The 17,991-nt window shown below is 36.4% G+C and overlaps 1 protein-coding gene and 1 long non-coding RNA gene across 4 annotated transcripts in view; one reads left to right on the top strand and one right to left on the bottom strand.

Moving 5' to 3' along the window:
* Positions 1-13,317, bottom strand: part of LOC116170705 (protein kinase C-binding protein NELL2) — a 28,390-nt gene extending 15,073 nt beyond the window's left edge. Inside the window, exons 1-3 of the mRNA XM_031487209.1 lie at positions 13,311-13,317; positions 12,286-12,418; positions 11,966-12,182 (exon numbers count right to left, since the gene is read on the bottom strand). Of these exons, the coding sequence (XP_031343069.1) occupies positions 11,966-12,182; positions 12,286-12,418; positions 13,311-13,317 (357 nt within the window). The remainder of the gene's footprint in view (positions 1-11,965; positions 12,183-12,285; positions 12,419-13,310) is intronic.
* Positions 13,318-16,809: 3,492 nt separating this feature from the next.
* On the top strand, positions 16,810-17,551 carry LOC116170109. Of its 3 annotated transcripts, none has more exons than XR_004145158.1 (3): positions 16,810-16,899; positions 16,955-17,150; positions 17,200-17,551. It is a non-coding gene; the product is annotated as an uncharacterized LOC116170109 (long non-coding RNA). The 3 variants fall into 3 exon arrangements; XR_004145157.1 differs by having other exon boundaries at positions 16,938-17,150; XR_004145159.1 differs by having other exon boundaries at positions 16,815-16,887; positions 16,938-17,150.
* The last annotated feature ends 440 nt before the right edge of the window (positions 17,552-17,991 follow it).

Raw genomic sequence — 17,991 nt, 5'->3', positions numbered from 1 at the left:
TCTACAATTTGTTGTACCTATGCAGTGAAGTTTGATTATTATGGTCTTACTACACGGAAGTAACTTACTGATGTCGGAAATTTTCATCATAGATATGAGCATAGATATCGACAAGAAACCGTTTTCATATGCGTACCTACACCTCCTTTTCGGAAACTGTCATCTTCAGAGAAATATACTTGCTTGTAGATATATAATTTATGGAATAATGTATACAGTTTAATGTTAACAATGGCAGAAATAATAATAATTACAAATCATGTAGTGTCGTTACTCTTCATCCGTTTAGTGTTGTATTTTTTGACTGCGTTAATTTACATGCGAAACCATTTTTTGGCATTCCTGGCATCCAGTGTGAAAGTAGGTAAACTTCAATTTCCTATACTTTCAATTAGCTATATCTGTTTTTTGCCATAAACCGTAAGTTTACCATCGGTAAACATGTACAAGTGTCATAACCGCACTAAACGAAAATTTGTAAGTGAAACTTACAATTCTTGATTAGGGTACTTACCTACCGCATTTACATAACAATTTAATTTAAATTTAGCAATGTCATTGCAAATTAAATCAGTTCCACCAACCAATTTTTAGTGATATTTTTGCCGGCCTAGGTCAGCAAATTATAACTTTCTGGACTAATTTGGCTACAGAAAACAAAGCTTTGAAGCGGGGAGACACAAAAACGAATTTTTACCGCAAAGGAAAGGAGGTAGTCAAGTTGGACTTTTATTTATTTATTTATTATTTATTATTCCTCTCTTGTTTTGGGCTCTCAACAGGCTTGCGCCCAATTACAGAGTGACCCGCATGATGCTTTTTATAGGTGCCTCTGCAGAAGGTCTTCAGTTGTTCTATACTACTCCGGGATTTACCTTACGAATTAGGAAAACTGCAGGAAAACCTAATTCGGAGTGGCCGACAGAATGCTCGAAACTGGTCTAAGGTAATTCCCATCTCTGCCACAGATGAAAAATTTCACCTCAACCCAGGCTCGAACACCCGACCATAAAGCCGGGACAGACTTCTCAATTAGTCTAGATTAATGTGTCTCTGGTAGGGTGATTAGTTTAGTTGATGTTTAGTTAGTTTCATAGGTCGATTGCTGTAAGCACAAGCAGTTGTAAGATTTGAATAAATTTTTATTTCTTTTATGTTATTCATTCACTTGTTTATTTAGAAAGGGTACGGCGAAAGAAAAACCTTGACAAGAGCCCAATAAAACTAATTAGCAAGCGAATTAAAGCATACAGAAAAATAGCATTATTCATGTGGTGACGTAATAAAAGTGTCTACATAATGACATCGGTGTAACAGTCAGATAACAAGTAGCTATATATGGCCGATACTAACTCAACTACATGAAAAATCCCATAAGACGATTTCCAAAACTCCTGAAGGTCATCTGACTCGCCCCCTAGCGGTGACTTTGAAAACTAAATAGAAGTCCCAGTTATCTCTCCCTGGCCGCGACTTTCAAACCTAAATAGAGCTCCCAAAGGTTAACAGCCTTAAACAGATTTTTTAGTGCGAATGTCATTTGAAGGTGACTACATAGAAGGGTTAATAACCCTACAACATTGAAAACCAAATAAAGGTCATAACGATTTGTCGGAGGAAAGGCGTGCGGAGGTGACTGTGGAGGCATTATATACTCCAGTTTAAACTCTGGAGGGCGGTTGTAAAAATTTTTCGGAGGGAAGGGGGGCGGAAGGTGAGTGTGGGAGCATTGTACTCCAGTTTGGAGGAATTATAAAGGTCCTGTATTTGGACATTTCGAATAATATTAATGATCTCATGGATAGCATATGCTGAGCGTAGTGCTGAGCAGTCGTGCCCATGCATTGCTGATCCTAACTCAACTCAATGGCGATAAGGCGATTTTCTACGCTGATCTTTGCGCCCATCGAGGAAACTTTAGATTTTGCACGGCTACCTAACAACAACGATAAAACCAAGGTATTTTATGATGATTGATGAAGTCCATATCTTATTATGAAATGAAAAACAATTTCATATATGTTTATTTAGACTTCCTTATTGCTACAATATCTACATGTACTATGCGATCAAAAATAAGTTGCTGTCGAGTAACATTTGGAACACTTTTGGAAATCAAGTTCGATTTACACAACAGACAACCTAACGGCAGAAAGGACAGAGTTCCAGACCATAAGAGAATTGGGAACTCGACCCTCCTCACGTGCTTGTGCATCGAAATCGCAAACTCCGTACGCAGGACCATACCCTGTCAATAAATGGACACCAAAAACTCGACAGATCGAGGTAAAACGGTAGTCCTCGACGATACAGCAACCGCTTCACCAACGCAACACAAAAGAACAGAAGCGGATATGGTAACCGATACGCACCACACCATAATTATCGTAGGTAATTGCACAAGTGCATCAAAATTACCGATAATTTTTTTGAAAGCATGTTGTCTAAAAACTGCATGAGTTTATTTTCATATTTTGGCGAAAGAGCCCGACACCGAAGGTGGAGGGCTCTTTTAAACAAATATGAAAATGACCGAATGCAGTTTTTTTACTGACAACATGCTTGAATAAAAAATTATCAGGTTTATTTTGATGCACGAGTGTAATTTATGGGACAATTTATAAGTAGGTAACGTCAGTTTGACAAGTAATGCTTGTTCGGGAAATATTCACATGTAATACCACTAGTGCTTGAATTATTTCCGGAAATTTGTTCGAGCTCACGAATATTTTGAAAATTAACCCGAGCCGAAGGCGAGGGTTAATTTTCGTCAAAATATTCGTGAGCAAGAACAAATTTGTAGAATAATTCAAGCACGTGTGGTATTCGGTAAGAAAATTTCACACCATATTGAACCTCAACGACTCATTTGAAAATTTGTTCTCTCTTTGAAAGTAGGTAGATCAAGATAGCCTTTGGATGACATTTTAGATTTGAATTGAAATTGCCGTTGACAGTAGTTTATTGTGAGCGTGAACGAAATGATTCGATTCGGTCAAGAAAATACAGAAGCTATTCGTAGCGAAATTCAGCACCTTAACGCCCCAGAATAGTAAGGAATCCAAGTCAAGTGTTTGGAAGCCTGACTTTTACTCTGAAAAAAGTTATGAATTCGATAGGGAAAACATATCTGTGAAGGAATTGGCAATGATTGTGGATGATTATGGATTTAATATCTACCCCAATGGTGTTTATTTCTGCTACAATATTTTCTTATAACGCGGGTAAGTGACGTTTTATGTCAAAACGTTCTCTTATGACGTCAAAAAATTTCCACTATAATTCGCTCTAGGTTACCCCTACAGGCAAAAATTTCCGATAAATACCTCGGTTACCATGATAACGTGAGACGAAATCTGCATTTCATTAGACGAAAATGGTTGGTGTGAAATTTTCGACATAATTATGAAAGTGTCCAAAGGAGTTGCCAGTTGCCATGGATATGGACAGTGCAATTATCGCAGGGCTCTTTCGCTTTCTACAGTGCAATTATCGCTGTAATTGAGCGATAATTGCACACCTCATATGGCATTTATGACATATGAGGGAAATATTCGGCAAAATCAACACGGTGTTTGTCCCACGTTGTGCAAAACAATCAACCCTACCGACGAACAGGGCGACGCGTATGCGATAGAATTCATTCTATTGCGTGTTGTCCTATAGTAACCAGTAGGACCAAACCGAGCTCCCTAATAGCATAGAGTAAATAATATATTTACTCTATGCCAATAGTGAGGAAATCGACATGGCCGAACTGTTCTTATAGTGAAGAATTACAATGACGAAACCGAACTGTCCTATAATGAAGCATCAACTAAGACCACGCAACCTCCCCGTAGCGTGGAAATACGCCAACACCTCCCCAGGGCTTTGTGCTACGCGAATCATGCAGCCCGCTTCCGTCAACACCACGAGACCTGGTGCCATGAAATGTTTCGAGAAAATTATAGTATAAATTACTGGCATTAAAGTACATCCTTCATCGTGAGGATAGGCTTTCTAGCGAAAAAATAGGACGTCGATGTAGCGATTTTATAGTAGTGAAGCTTTTGCCCTTGCCGAGCTGGTAAATAACAACCATAAGAAAACTTGTTTTTTTCGCGAGATACTAGGAGCGTCTTCTTTTCGCGCGACGCATTTTAATAAGAAAATTAAAGTGTAGATTTTCGCAACGCCTTGAATTGAGAAGATTATGATAAAACTCCGTGGTGAGAAAAGCAAAAAAAAAGATAAACTTCAAAAATGGAATAACAAAAGCCGCAAGTAGGAAGTAGGAAGGAATAAAAATAATTGAAGACACGCGGGAGTCTAATTTTTTTAACCAAGTTCCAGGACTTCGTGGCATTTGGAGGACTTTTGCCATTCGTTAAGTCTGTTTAACCTTTCGAAAACGCCTTACCGGGTAGCGTGATTTTTCCTTCGTAGTGGAGAACTTCAATTTCAATTTATTAACATATCCTTCACTTTTCGTCGCCGTATTCTTTCTGTTTCTTCGTACATATCTTCGGGACAATTTAGACAAAAATCTAGGTTTTCGGTCGCTAATAACTAATATTAATTATATACAGCAGACTTATGTTGTGACTTGCCATCCTTATCTAACGACTTGTAATGTCTATACGACTGTATAACAGACGCAGTAAACCATAAGCTTATTATTACGATATACATCGATGAGTCATACCCAAGTATAGGTATCTGGTGCAAACAATACACATATGCACAGCAATAGTATTATAATATGTGCAATTTCAGAGATAGCATGGTGTTGAGAAAGGCAGGTATAACAAGTTGTAACAAAATTGAAAGTCACTGCGTTAATTATAACAGACTTCCATTTGCAACGGAAGTAGACTTCAGCTTCGTTAGTCGAAATGGCCTATTTCTTTTAGGAAGGTTTTATAAGAGCTTCCATTCTAAATTTCCGATTTTTCCTTCTTTCGCGTCTTCCAGATAACCTACTTCGTTCGTGGCAAAATAAATCACCCTAAATACAGTCTTAATAATTATGATTAAACAGCGTGAAGTAAATAAGCTTCTTTGACCAAAAGCGGTTTTAATATTATAATTAATTTGAAAATGTGATACATTTATCCACAATGGTTCATTTTTCCGCTCGATTTGTTTCTCCGAACACTATTGAATTGTGTCAAATATATTTAGTGAAAATTTTTCCAGTTCTTGTATCACTCAGTTCTCAGAAATCGCAAAACGCCTTGTACTTGCTTTCTAGAAATATGTTTCATTACTATACAATATCGTAAGGGATGCAATGTTTACGTAAACACAGCCTAACATAGATCGCTTTTCCATGTATGTATATCACTCCAACTTTTTCAAGATACGGTAGTGAATTCTTAAGTGTCGGACATCAAAGTCTGGAAGAAATCTTTGCTTAGGATTTGGTTTACATCTTTTTATATTGTACACAGGATACCCTTTTTTATACTGGCAAACAAAACTAGAACTGCCTTTTTACTACTCGATGTGCTCTATTTATCATTGAACCATGCACTACACTGAAATTAACCTACAAGTAATTTAATTTTCTAATGTTCTTAGAATGTAGAGATAGCGGTCCTAAATTTTAATAAGTAGGTACCTATAACTAAATTAGACAAATATACCAATCGAGTTCATGGGTATAGCATAACTTGGCATTGCTGTATCATATGCTCATTTGACGCAATTCGATTAATTACTAACGGAGATGTAAAAAGAGCCTTCCTTATTTTTTGGCTTACATTACCAATTCACGAACACCGATCTACACGTTTGACAAAGACTCCACCTGCAACATTTCATCGTAATCGGTCCATTCGTCTTCGAGATATTGTGGTAACGGACAGAGCGCAAAATTGTGAACTCGCTACGAACTCGTTAATACTAAATAAATTACTTAATATATACGTATAAGAATTATATTCCATAAGCAATGAAGCAAGTTAGCGATCCACTGCAGGGGAATAGTGACCGCAGTGCACATTACTGGCCAAATTTCAAAGTTAAAACAAAACAAGATCTAACAGATTCAATTCAATTCGTTTTACAGGCACCGCGCACAATTTACATTAATTGGTATGAGAAAGAAACAAAGCAATGAGCAAGAGGAGCGACTCAAGAGAGTCCGAAAAGCTGCTGAGATAAGTAAAAAAATCAGAGTGCAGTGTCCACTGTCCACTTATAGGTTTATATCACTTATCCACCATTTGGGTAAACCCCATTTCCCTATACAGTCTACACGTTGTAAGAAGCCAGGAACTCCATTCGAGACCACCGACCTACAGATCGTATATTGTTTTTTCTTTGCCAGAAATCTATTTGTCGAATATTTTTATTACCGTACTCTTAGCGAGTTTATAATTTTGTTGTGTCTTTCCGCCTGTTCGTTTGTCCGTCCGTTTGTCTGTGTGTTAGCACGATATCTCGAAACGAGTGGGCCGATTACGATGAAATTTTGCAGGTAGATGTTTTATTAAATTTGTACATCGGCAAGGTAAGCAAAAAATAAGGTAAGCTCTTTTGACATCTCCGATAGTTATGAACCGAATTGCATCAAATTCCACACATGCTTTAGCCATAAATACGAATGCCAAAAGTTTAGTCTAATCGATTCAACATTCACAGTAACCTTTTCGCATCTCGACCATTTGATACATTAGCATGTGGAATAAAAGCAAATCTAATCTAATGGACAGTTTCAAACTTTGGTTTTGCGCATGTGAAATGCCAACTTTCTTATTTATAAAAGTCTTTACATGAAATTTGATACATATGCACTTTGAATAAAAGCAATACTAACACCAGGCTCTAAATTTGGTTCTGCGTTCGACTAATATGTACAGCACCAATCTTATAGGAAATTTGCCACTTTATGGTTTATGCTCAACTCGCAGGGGCGGAAACTTATAGTATGTTTATTTACTAAGTACGCGTAACGGAGCTGTGCAACCAAAAACTTTCGTGTATATTTCATGCGCTCCAAATGACTCTTTTGAGCACTCATTGTCTAGGCTATAGTTGTTTATCGCCCTGATCACCTTTCTAATTCTCTTAGTTTTAGATGACAGAACAGTTCTGAGAATTTAACGTATCTAAATCGAACCCAAATATCGTGAAAGATCAGGGATACAAGGTACTCTAAAGGATATCCTACATGATTGTGAAGAGAAGGTGTACAATTTAGTCAACTTCTTAAAAATCTCGAGTATTCATAAAGTAATCTAATTACACTCTGTAACTCCAATTATGTTTATGTAACGCTATGTAAAAAATCCACTATACATATACAAATATCCATGCCCGAACCCGGATTCGAACTATATAGACCCTTAGTACTGTAGTCGAGCTTCAACTCAACTACGCGACACGGGCCAGCAATTATAGAAGCATAACTTCCGTAAGTCTCACTGCGATATACTGCGCCAAAAATGCCATCGGGTTTACCAATAAAAAGTAAGTAACTTATTTTTAATCTGATTCGTTATTTTGAACAAGAGAGGTAATGGTGGTCCAGTTTTACCAGTCGTAGCAGTAAGATAAGTGAGTGGTTACTTTAGTAATATAAGAATTCGTATACACTAACAAGAGAGTTGCGGATGCATTACCTGCGAACAGTGACTTCTATGTCAGAAATTTCTTAAACGGGCAAAGCCCTAAAAAGTGCTAAAAACAAGGCAATGTAAGAAACCCGGTAGTGATGTGGATGGTTACACACAAGCAGCGATTCGGAACTCCATCTACGACATGATCCAACACAGTAAGTTAAAACACACGTTGAATGTTTGAATGTAAATGATTTTATGTGAAATGTGCAAAGATTATATTAGGAACACGTTTAGAGTCTGTACAACATTTTTTATACAACGATTTCAAAAGAAATCTCCATTAACATTAAGGCATGAATCCCACTTTTGTACTAATCTGTAAATTCCGTGCTCGTAAATTTCTTGAGGCTGCTTAAGGAACCATTCCCTAACCGCAAACACTACCTCAGCGTCCCATTTGAACCGCCGTCCTTTTAGTAATTATTGCTTTAATGGGCCAAAAACATGGTAATCGCAAGGTGACAAGCCGGGACTGTAAGGCGGATGTTGTAAGACTTTCCACTTCATGCGACTAAGCAGTTCTTGAATCGGCTGGGCTACATTGTGGTCGGCAATTATCATGCAGAAGAATGACCCCATTTGTGAGCTTCCCGGGACGTATATTCTTGATGCTGACCCGTAAGCCCTGCAGAGTGTCTGTATATCGCATATACAGTTTTCATTCTCGTATAAATTTTCGTTGGCTGACGTCCTTCAGCGGCCAAAAATTGAATAACAGCACGACAGTTATCTTTGGATGGATTTTCTATCATGGATGCCATTTTCAAACGCAGTCCCAACAAATAGAAAAGAGCAAACTGCAAATAGTTTTGTCAGATGCTTTACTAGTATCACAGATCTACACATACACAGATTGCTAACCTTATGCATTTTTTGGGAAACAAATTGAGGTATACTTAAAAGCGCCCTCTATTGCGGAGCAGTATAAACATGTACCGTTTAAAACTGTAATATGACGCTTATGGATTTATGCATTAGATGTCGCTGCAAAAAATTTAAAGCGGTAAAGTATGCATATAATCCAGTTTAATTGTATTTTTACCAGGAAAGTTGTGGGGTAGTTTCGATTTCTTTGATTCTATATGTTTTTTGGGGTGCTGAATCCGAATCTGAGGTTTGCTAACAAAATTTCATGACGCAACATTGAAAAAAATACAAAAAAAGTTGAAAAAGATATTTTTTTAGCAGTTTTGTGCTTACAACTCGAAAACTATCAACTTTTCGAAAATAACCTCCCTATCTTTTATTGGCGTGGTAAAGAGTGTAACGTTAATGATGGCAGAGATATACATAGTTTTTAAGTATGCCTTTGCGGTTAGCAATCTGTTAAGACATTTAAAGCCGCAAATAGTTTCCGCCAACTTCAAAAAACCTTCACGATTATTTAAGAACCTGCCCTATGTTCGTGTGTATCTGTGTCCACAGGGACCCGCTTTTAATAACTCCCTTACGACGAATGAGTAGCTCCAGTGTTAAATTAAACAATTATGGCTCAACGTACCTCCTATCATGTCATACCACTGTAATAAAACGAATATTAAGGAATTCGAATTGTGCAAACTTTAGCGCTTTAATTTTGTTTCAGCGACATCTAACGCATAAGTCCATAAGCGTCATATTACAGTTTTAAACGATACATGTTTATACTGCTCCGCAATAGAGGGCGCTTTTAAGTATACCTAAATTTGTTTCCCAAAAAATGCATAAGGTTAGCAATCTGTGTATGTGTAGATCTGTGCTAGTATCAAAGAATAACCACACTCTTTGCTAGTATGTAAGCAAACAATTTAAACAAATTAATTCGGTTGCCATGACGACCAGGTCATGGCTGCATAGATCAAACGTGTTTCTATTCAACAATCCTCGTATTAAATTAATATTTGTGTAGCTGTAGAGATTATGATCAGTTTACGCTTCAATCCCGTTAGCAAGTTCTAACAGAGAAAGATGTATTTAATGGGTCCAAAAGTTCCTTAAGAAAAGTTGTTGAGAATAATTGACTTCCGCTATCAAAAAGATAATTCAAGAAAAGGTTTAATGGAGTTACCCAATATCGAACTATCAAGAGTTCGCATTTTTACGTGCGTATGTAAAATATATGCAATCTGAGACTGGACGCCAATGTGTCTTTTTGAATGAAACGTGGGTATTTCAAAATGGAACAATGTGTAAGTGATGACCAGACAACTGATCAAAAAGCGTAAAAAAACATTAAACCCGAGGGACGCAGGTAACATACTGATATTGGTATTGGTGAGAACAATATCATCTTATAACTATTTAAGATATGGGGTTTTACATGCAGGAAACAGGAATGGTTTTATTACCGGAGCATCTTCAATTTTTGCGTCAAAAACAAATGATGCAGGGGGCATGGGGAAATGAACCAATACAGTTTTCTTAAGTTGTTCGGGTACCAGTTGTTGCCAACTTTAGAACTAGAACTACAAGCATGGCTACAGCACATAAATGCTGAGTTTCCAAATGATGCATTAAAAGTAGATGTTGGTGATGTTGCAAAGTTTGTTTCCTTAAATTCCATGCAGAATAATTTATTCGTAGTAATGCTTCTAGTTTCGAGACTAAAAATGTGTTACTTCAGAAACAAAATCTTTAAAACGGTATGCTGCTGATAAGATGGCAGTAGAAAATGGACATGCAGTACTACGGTTGTCTCCCTACCATTGCGTTTTCAATCCCATCTAAAATATAAGTATGGGGAATATCCAAACAATATTATAGCCGACACATTGGCAGAGAAAATTGTTTACATGTGGCAACAAGCCATCGATGCAAGTGTGATATTTTTGTAACTGATGTTCAGATTAATGTTTCCCGGTTTATTTAGATATCAACCTCAAGATTTGAAATCAACAAAATGGTTTGTGAACTACGCCTGCGATGTTTTAATATTCATGGAGAAATCGAAAGAAACGCGTCTTCGGTAAAAAAGGCTGCGGTTCGAATTTTACCAGGACGAAAACAGAATGATCGGCGAACAAGTTAGGCGAAAGTTATCGCCCTTCCGATGACAGACAACCAGTTGGAACGATGCACGTTGATGTTTTTGGAAAAAATATGACATTCCTAGAATCTTGAAATTGGCGACCTGATTTTTACTGTTACACAATTAGAATGTTTTGTGGATTTTCTTTTAGTTTTGTTGTCTTTGTTAAAATCTAATTCGTGTGTTTATGTGGACTATGCCAGGGTTTGTGTCCCGAATAAGGTTTCCCTGATATCGCCTGCTTGTGAGCGTAATATATTTTATATGTTCTAATTCACTTTTCTTTTCTTTTCTTACGCTGAAATTAAATTTCTTTTTTCATTTGTCTAAGTATAAAAAGAACAGCCAGTTTCAACACCGACTGCTACCCTGATTCGAAATTGCCGCGAAATGTCCATCGTTTTGACATGAAAATAATAACGGTGGCTCAGCCCTGAGTATAGGCGATGAGTCATTGAGTGAAGATATGCTAAGTCGAGATTGCGGTCGCTTCTCGACCTCTGCTGCTAAGTATCGTATCACATCGTTATTCGATCAAGTATGATCTTTGGTTATAGTTATGTTGAGGGGCCGTTCAGAACTATACTCTGTCTTTCCATAAAAATTTCCCTCTATAAGCAAAAATTATTCAATGTCCAATTAAATAAATGTGAAAGTCATGTAATCTTCGCTATAAGGAATTGGTTTCGCCTGGCGAATTGTGTGCTTAAACTAAACATCAAGCACGTGTAACAAAACTGTTATGAAAAATTTTAAATAATAGTTATTTATATATCAAGCACATAAACTGGGTCTTTATGGACGAGCCGTTTATTTAGCCGAGCGAGCTTGCGAGCGAGGTACAAATAAACAAGGCGAGTCCCCATAAAGCCTATTTATGGACGCGATACATACAAAGCCGAGTACAAAGCTTTATGTACGACTGCAGCAACCCTTAAAAATGAGAATTTCATGGAATTCAATAAACGATAAAATCTATATCTATATACCTATCATTGACATCAGATGTCAAGTATTTCTAAAATACTTGAATTTACCTTGGATTGACACCTAAGTACGACTGTCACATTGACAGACGGCCGTTTTACTTTATCATTATGGACTAGGCCATAATATTGCAAATTATGGCCACTAATTGCTACTGTAATCACCGCATTATCAAGCAGTCGTACATAAAAATGCTTACATTACAAGTTATAGCGCATTTATACGTACCTAGCTACATTATTCGATAAAATTACAAACCCTTCAGTAACTTTACTCTCTCGTGAACAATATTTCAACAAGTTCATTAGATACAGAAGCTGTCGAAAATTAATTAATGTCTAAAATTATTGGAATTACTCACATCATTTTGAAGCCGTAGCGTAATAAAAAGGGTAAATTCCTTTGGAAACGCTCGACCGTTTAAATCAGGAAACAATTGAGAGGAGGGCAGCCAAATATACGAGTTTGGTTTTAGGCGCCAGGCTGTCGGTCTATCCGGAACTTTTTGCCAGCGATCCCTCGAAGGATGGAAAAACTTTCCATCCTCTAAACTTAATGGATTGACCGCATCGATACATCTACATAAGAAAATTCAAAGTAATAATTCATGTTGGTCGCAAAGTCACATTATCACTAAAAGTTAATTTAACTTGGCTTAACTATTAATTATACTAAACATACCCAAATAGATTACAATGTCTCTGTTCTACATTAAATCCTGGACAATCACTAAGTAGACAATGACGAACTCGCTGTTGTATTCCTGCGGAACACGATACACTGCAGCTAGACCAGTCCGTCCATTTACTCCACCCTGAAACAAATTAACGGTTTAAGTTCCTTTTTCGTATAATAAATACCATTTTGTTTTCAGAAAATTTATCAGCGTAGCACTTTAATACGAATTTCAAATGAAATTGCTATAATCCATCTAAAAAGTTTAATGGCGTTCTAATTTTCTAAAGAGATTGTTATTGCAGTTGTGAATTGAACTAAAACGCTGCTCTCTTTATGCGCATAAAATTTTCATTGTAATCATGAATAGCAATTGTATTTACACAATCATGTACACTAGGTGCATTGAAAACATTTTACAAATGTGACTTCCAGTTGTTCAAAATTTGTCTTCTGAAAACAAAATTTTACTGAAGGTATGTACGAGTATATTCAATTGAGAAAGTTGGGGCCAAGGTTGAGACTGTTGAGATTTCCGGCCAGACCAAAACAACATAATATAAACTCTTATTTATTGCGTCAATGTTAAAGTGGTAGTCTTTTATTAAGAAAACAAGAGCAGCATTTGCAACTGCAGCACACGAACCTATCGCTCGTGTATGAGGCACAGTTTGTTCCAAAATTAAACAGATGCAGGGTAAGTTGAAATACGAGTAGTAGACAAAAACTTACACCGCTGCCAAATAAACTCCCCACAACATGAAAATAAACTCCCAACAACATCAAAATAAAATCCCCCCGACATAGAAAAACCATCACACACCGCAGTTGAATTGGTTTCCCCGGCTAAAAATTTACTCCTCGCTGTGGCGCGGTGTCGAAGCGTAATTCACGCCTCGGTTTATAAAATTCAATAGCGTCCGTTATTTGACACATATCGGCCTAATGACGTTAATAACTATAGGCATGCCGTTATCAGTTTTTCGAAATATCTAGTTACGATTTTAAGTTGATTTTGAACTACATATTACGTTCCATGAATGATGCAAAATGTAAGTGATATCTCAGTTTTATTTTTGTACTTATAAATTATCGTTGGTCGAGTATCACTGTTTTTTGGTTTGTTTGGGGATCACTGTATTTTCCAAATTGTAGTGTATGTAGGACTTGACGAATTATGATTGGTTCTTGCGAGGCGAGGGCGATATGCGCGTTAGCTTACCTTTTCCGTCTGATTCTTTCTTCGTTGGTAGATAATTTAAGGGGGGATTAACACCAAAATGTGAGGTTAATATAAATTCAAATTTCAAATGTACAAATTTCAAAATATTTTTACTTTTTTCGTAAAAGATAATTCGTAACACCTTCATCTGAGACAACTACGTGATGAGATACCTACATATTTCGCATTAATACAAAAGAAAAAAAAATATTACGTAACCTTTAAAGGTACACCACTAAATAAATATCAAATAGTGTAGCAAACTATTAGTGTCTTGTCACAAGTAGTACCCTGAAGAATGATGTAGTATTTTGGTTTCGGATGAAACTTACTTATTTTTCAAGTTTTGTACATTTTAGTGCCTGATCGCTAAAATGTGAGTGCCGCCATCAAATTCCACGTTTTTCCTGTAATTTAATTTGTGGATTTCGTGTAAGATGGCGCTGTTAGCGTGTAGCTAAAGTCTGTATACAGTATGGACGTTTAGGTAACGCAGTGACCTATTAACGAAGAATAGCAACCTGTAATATACTTACATCAATTTATCACATGGATATTATCGCCAAAGGCTGACCTTGTTCTTAGAGATAAAGGTGGTGTTTTGTTTGTTATCGTAATTAGATACGTCCTACATTATGCTACAAACAGGATTGTAATTTATTCCACAGATCATTTATTCTTGCTCTGTCAAATTTTCAGGTATACAATACATCACCTGTTACTGGCTTTGTGTTTGGATTTATTTTGGGATTCTTATCAATACACTTGATTTATATAGTGTGTATAATCAATGTCAATACTTATATACATAATATATTGGTCAACTTTTAATGCTCTGGTTTTATCAAGGTCCTTGGGTTTTATAGAAATATTTTATCATTAACGACCCTCGCGATCGTTTATAATTTTGTATTGCTGTCCGTCTGTCTGTCCCTGTGCACGATAACTTTGTGTAGAAACGTCCGATCGCTTTGAAAATAGACACACATGTTCTTCAGGATATAAGAAAGGTCCCTATTGTTTTTTGGCTATGTAGACTAACGGGCCAAAAAGTTACAACCCAAAAACTGCCCAAACCTACAAAAAAAGGGTTCTGTTATAATTCTTGTTACAAAGAACATATGAATATCCGGTTTTCTGTGTTAGTAGATGAATTTTTAAAAAATTGCGCATGTGCAACCCAACTTTTGTATTTGAGCAATCCCATTTTTTTTATTTGTTATATTTAAATGAAATTTTGTATGTATATGCACCTCCCACCTCGTATAAAAGTAAAAGTAATGCTAATTCAAAAATTTGTTTTACAAGCTATGTCTGGTGGAACAGAATCAATCCCTGCGTTGTAAAAAAGATGCATGTGCGAAGATCTCGAGAATCGTTCGGTATTCAGTTGTATCGGATTTTTTGGTCTAATATTGAGGCTACAGTGGGGCTCTGATATGTACCACAATAGCGATAATCGGATCTCATAAAACACTTATGTTTTTACCTCTTAATAATGCCACAGATAAAATCTCAATCCCCTAAGAACTTGATTAAGGGTGGTGAATGGGGGTGGGGCTGGAAACAAGTTTTTAATTAAAAAAAGGGACATTTTTTAAATTGCAACCAGTACTTGCACGACGCAGATAAAATGTGTCGCTTTGGACATAGATTTTTTAATCTATGTCTTGGAGCTACACCCCCGAACGGTACCAAATTTGCGTTTCTAGTTACATTTTCTTCTTATGAACACAACAAGTAAGACTCTCTGGGATTTTGGATGTATTCTTTCTAATTTTGTATTTCCAAAGATGCACCCTTAAACGGGCGTGTGAAAAGTCTGGTCCCCCCAAAATTTTATATTTGGAACTGCAATTGCGGACAGTTTCTTCGTGTGACTTTAAAAAAAAATTATGCGCACTTCATCGTTGAAATAACCTAAACATATTGCACCAAATGTTCGTCTTACAAAAAAGTGGTGCGCATAGCGAATATGGCAGAGGGCAGTTCTAGCGCATTTTCCAATACATGTTGGAAGGCGCCATTATTGGCACTTTCTCCGTCGGTCCACTCGAAGCTGCATCTACTTTTACAGTTTTCAAGATATTTAGTTCGTTCTGTTTGCATTCGGTAGCTTAGGGTATAGTAACAACCAAGAACCAAGAAAATTTACACCAATTGCTTGCTCCTGCGCCTGACCAGCGGCTGGTAAAGTTAAAACCAGTTATGTAGGTATTATTTCCATGTCTCTGGTATTATTACATATTCATCATCCTTTATATCTCTTTTCTTGTTAGAAACAATACCTACTAACCTGGTACCTACATTTAAAACATAATATGCGCATGGTCTGCGCGTACAGAAGACAACTGTTGATTTATTAAGATATTCGCATGCATTATTACCAATGGACACACAACTAGTAGAATCGTTACCAAGAATATGTTTTCCGCTTGGCGACATATCGCATATATGGTAAAAACCAGATGTGCGCATACGCATACTGCGCAATGTGCCAACTTTATAGTCATTTCTTTGAAATTAGTAAAGAAAAACAAGGCACATAGTAAAAATTAAATGTGTCATGCGGAAGCTGAGCGATATCATCTTTCTTAATCGGCTATTTTTTGAAATTTTAACCACATGTGCTTCTAGTAAAGGCAAACTTATCGCAGCATTTACCTATACTACCGGCATATCTGCACATGCGTGATTCTACCCAAAAGCTTTTCTGCTCTTCCTTTTAGGTATGTCTAAACATATATGTACCAAATTTGGTTCCAATCGGTTCAGTCGTTTACCTGAAAATGAGAATACCGACAGACAGACAGATAGAGATAATCCAGATTTTGTTTGATTCGGCTTCGTGGTGCTTCAAAACGTGTATTTTTTATTATTTATGCTTCTCAGGTATAAATATTGAGAAAGGTACCTACACCATATGCTGACCAATATATATTATAAGTCTTAAATCAAATGTCATTTATAGCGCAACGGATGTTGTATTGAGAACCGCTGACTCCGTACGGCTGGTTTTGAGAAACTTTCACTCGTAGGGAACGGATTTTTACATTGCATTTCAGGTGCATATTATTAAATACAACTATCGGTCGCGTTATAAATGACGTTTCATTTACGATTTAATAATTTATGTTACATTGCTGCGCATATGGACTATAGTTTACTGACGATATGTACTATATCTTGTCATAGAGTAGTATACTTTAAGTTGTGCTGCGTAAGGCGGACGTGAGATTACAAATTGTGCTGCGTAAAACTGGCTACGTAAATACTTGTACACGTGCTGCCATCCAGTGATGTATAACTTCATTTATTGGGTAACAAAACAACCTTAAGCGGGGTGTATCATTGAAGTACTTATGGGTTTAATTGGAAATTTTTAAGTATTATAATAGGTATGTTACATTATGGCTGTTTAACCTATGTTTTGTAGAATTTTATTGTTGATAGAGTTTCTACATTTTCTCCAGTTTGGATGCTTTAATTGGATTCATTCAATACGTAACTGGCCGCCAATCGCCATTTGCTAGACTATTCATTATCTCATACAATCTTTTTAGAAATTCTCTTCGCTTTACATGAGGATCTAAGTCGATCGTTGCTGTAATATTATTATTTTCTAGAATAGTTCTCTTATTAATTAGAGGTATGTTAATTGGTGTGACCGAAGATTGTTACATGTTAATGCTTTTTAGGATTCAATAGTGCCCTATTTCAAGTTTTATTTTCAAGTTATGGGCATTCTCAATTTACCTTTACGTCTTAATTGCAAAAAACTGCTACTCGCATGGATGTTCACAAAAAATTGCCGGCGATTTGATCATAATATAAAAAGGTCGTTTCTTATCATTTATGCATAATTTTGGAACTCTGACATATGCCATATAGGCTCTAAATGCAAATATAATTCAAAAATTTTTGACAGGTCGCACTTTGCACAAAAAATTTCTATTTACCAACTTTTCAGTATGAAAATTACCTATTATAACATCGCATTTTGCAACAGAATGTTCATTAGATTTATGAAGTATTAAATTCTACACAAGATGGTGCTGTTAACTCATTTTCCTTACAGTGACTTTATAAGGACAGTGGCGACAACTTATCATAATCCGCCATATTGGAGCTAAAAAATTGATTGTAAGATCAATATACCTTGTCATGTCAAATTGTGAGCGTAGAATAATAAATGTCAGTTTCATTTAAGTAAAGATTCTTGTTCAAAACGAACGGCGCAGAAATGATCGTTTAAAGCTTTGCAGAACAACCTATGGGAAAACAAATGCCTCCCAAATTCAAAATGGTATGGGTATATGGAAAACGGTATAATAAGTATGAAATATGGTGCAATATCCAAAATGTACATATAAATAATCATTAAATTGTGTTTGACATTTCAGTGTCTTCTGTCACTTCTTGTCCCCTGTCGCGTGTTGCTCCTTCCGGACTTAAAAGTATTTCTTTAGTCTCTTAAATGGAAGACAAAA

Source organism: Photinus pyralis, unplaced genomic scaffold (genome assembly GCF_008802855.1).
Source record: "Photinus pyralis isolate 1611_PpyrPB1 unplaced genomic scaffold, Ppyr1.3 Ppyr1.4_LG5, whole genome shotgun sequence".
Classification (NCBI taxonomy): domain Eukaryota; kingdom Metazoa; phylum Arthropoda; class Insecta; order Coleoptera; family Lampyridae; genus Photinus; species Photinus pyralis.
The sequence above is the reverse complement of the archived record's forward strand: the minus strand, read 5'-3'. Positions and strand labels throughout refer to the sequence as shown.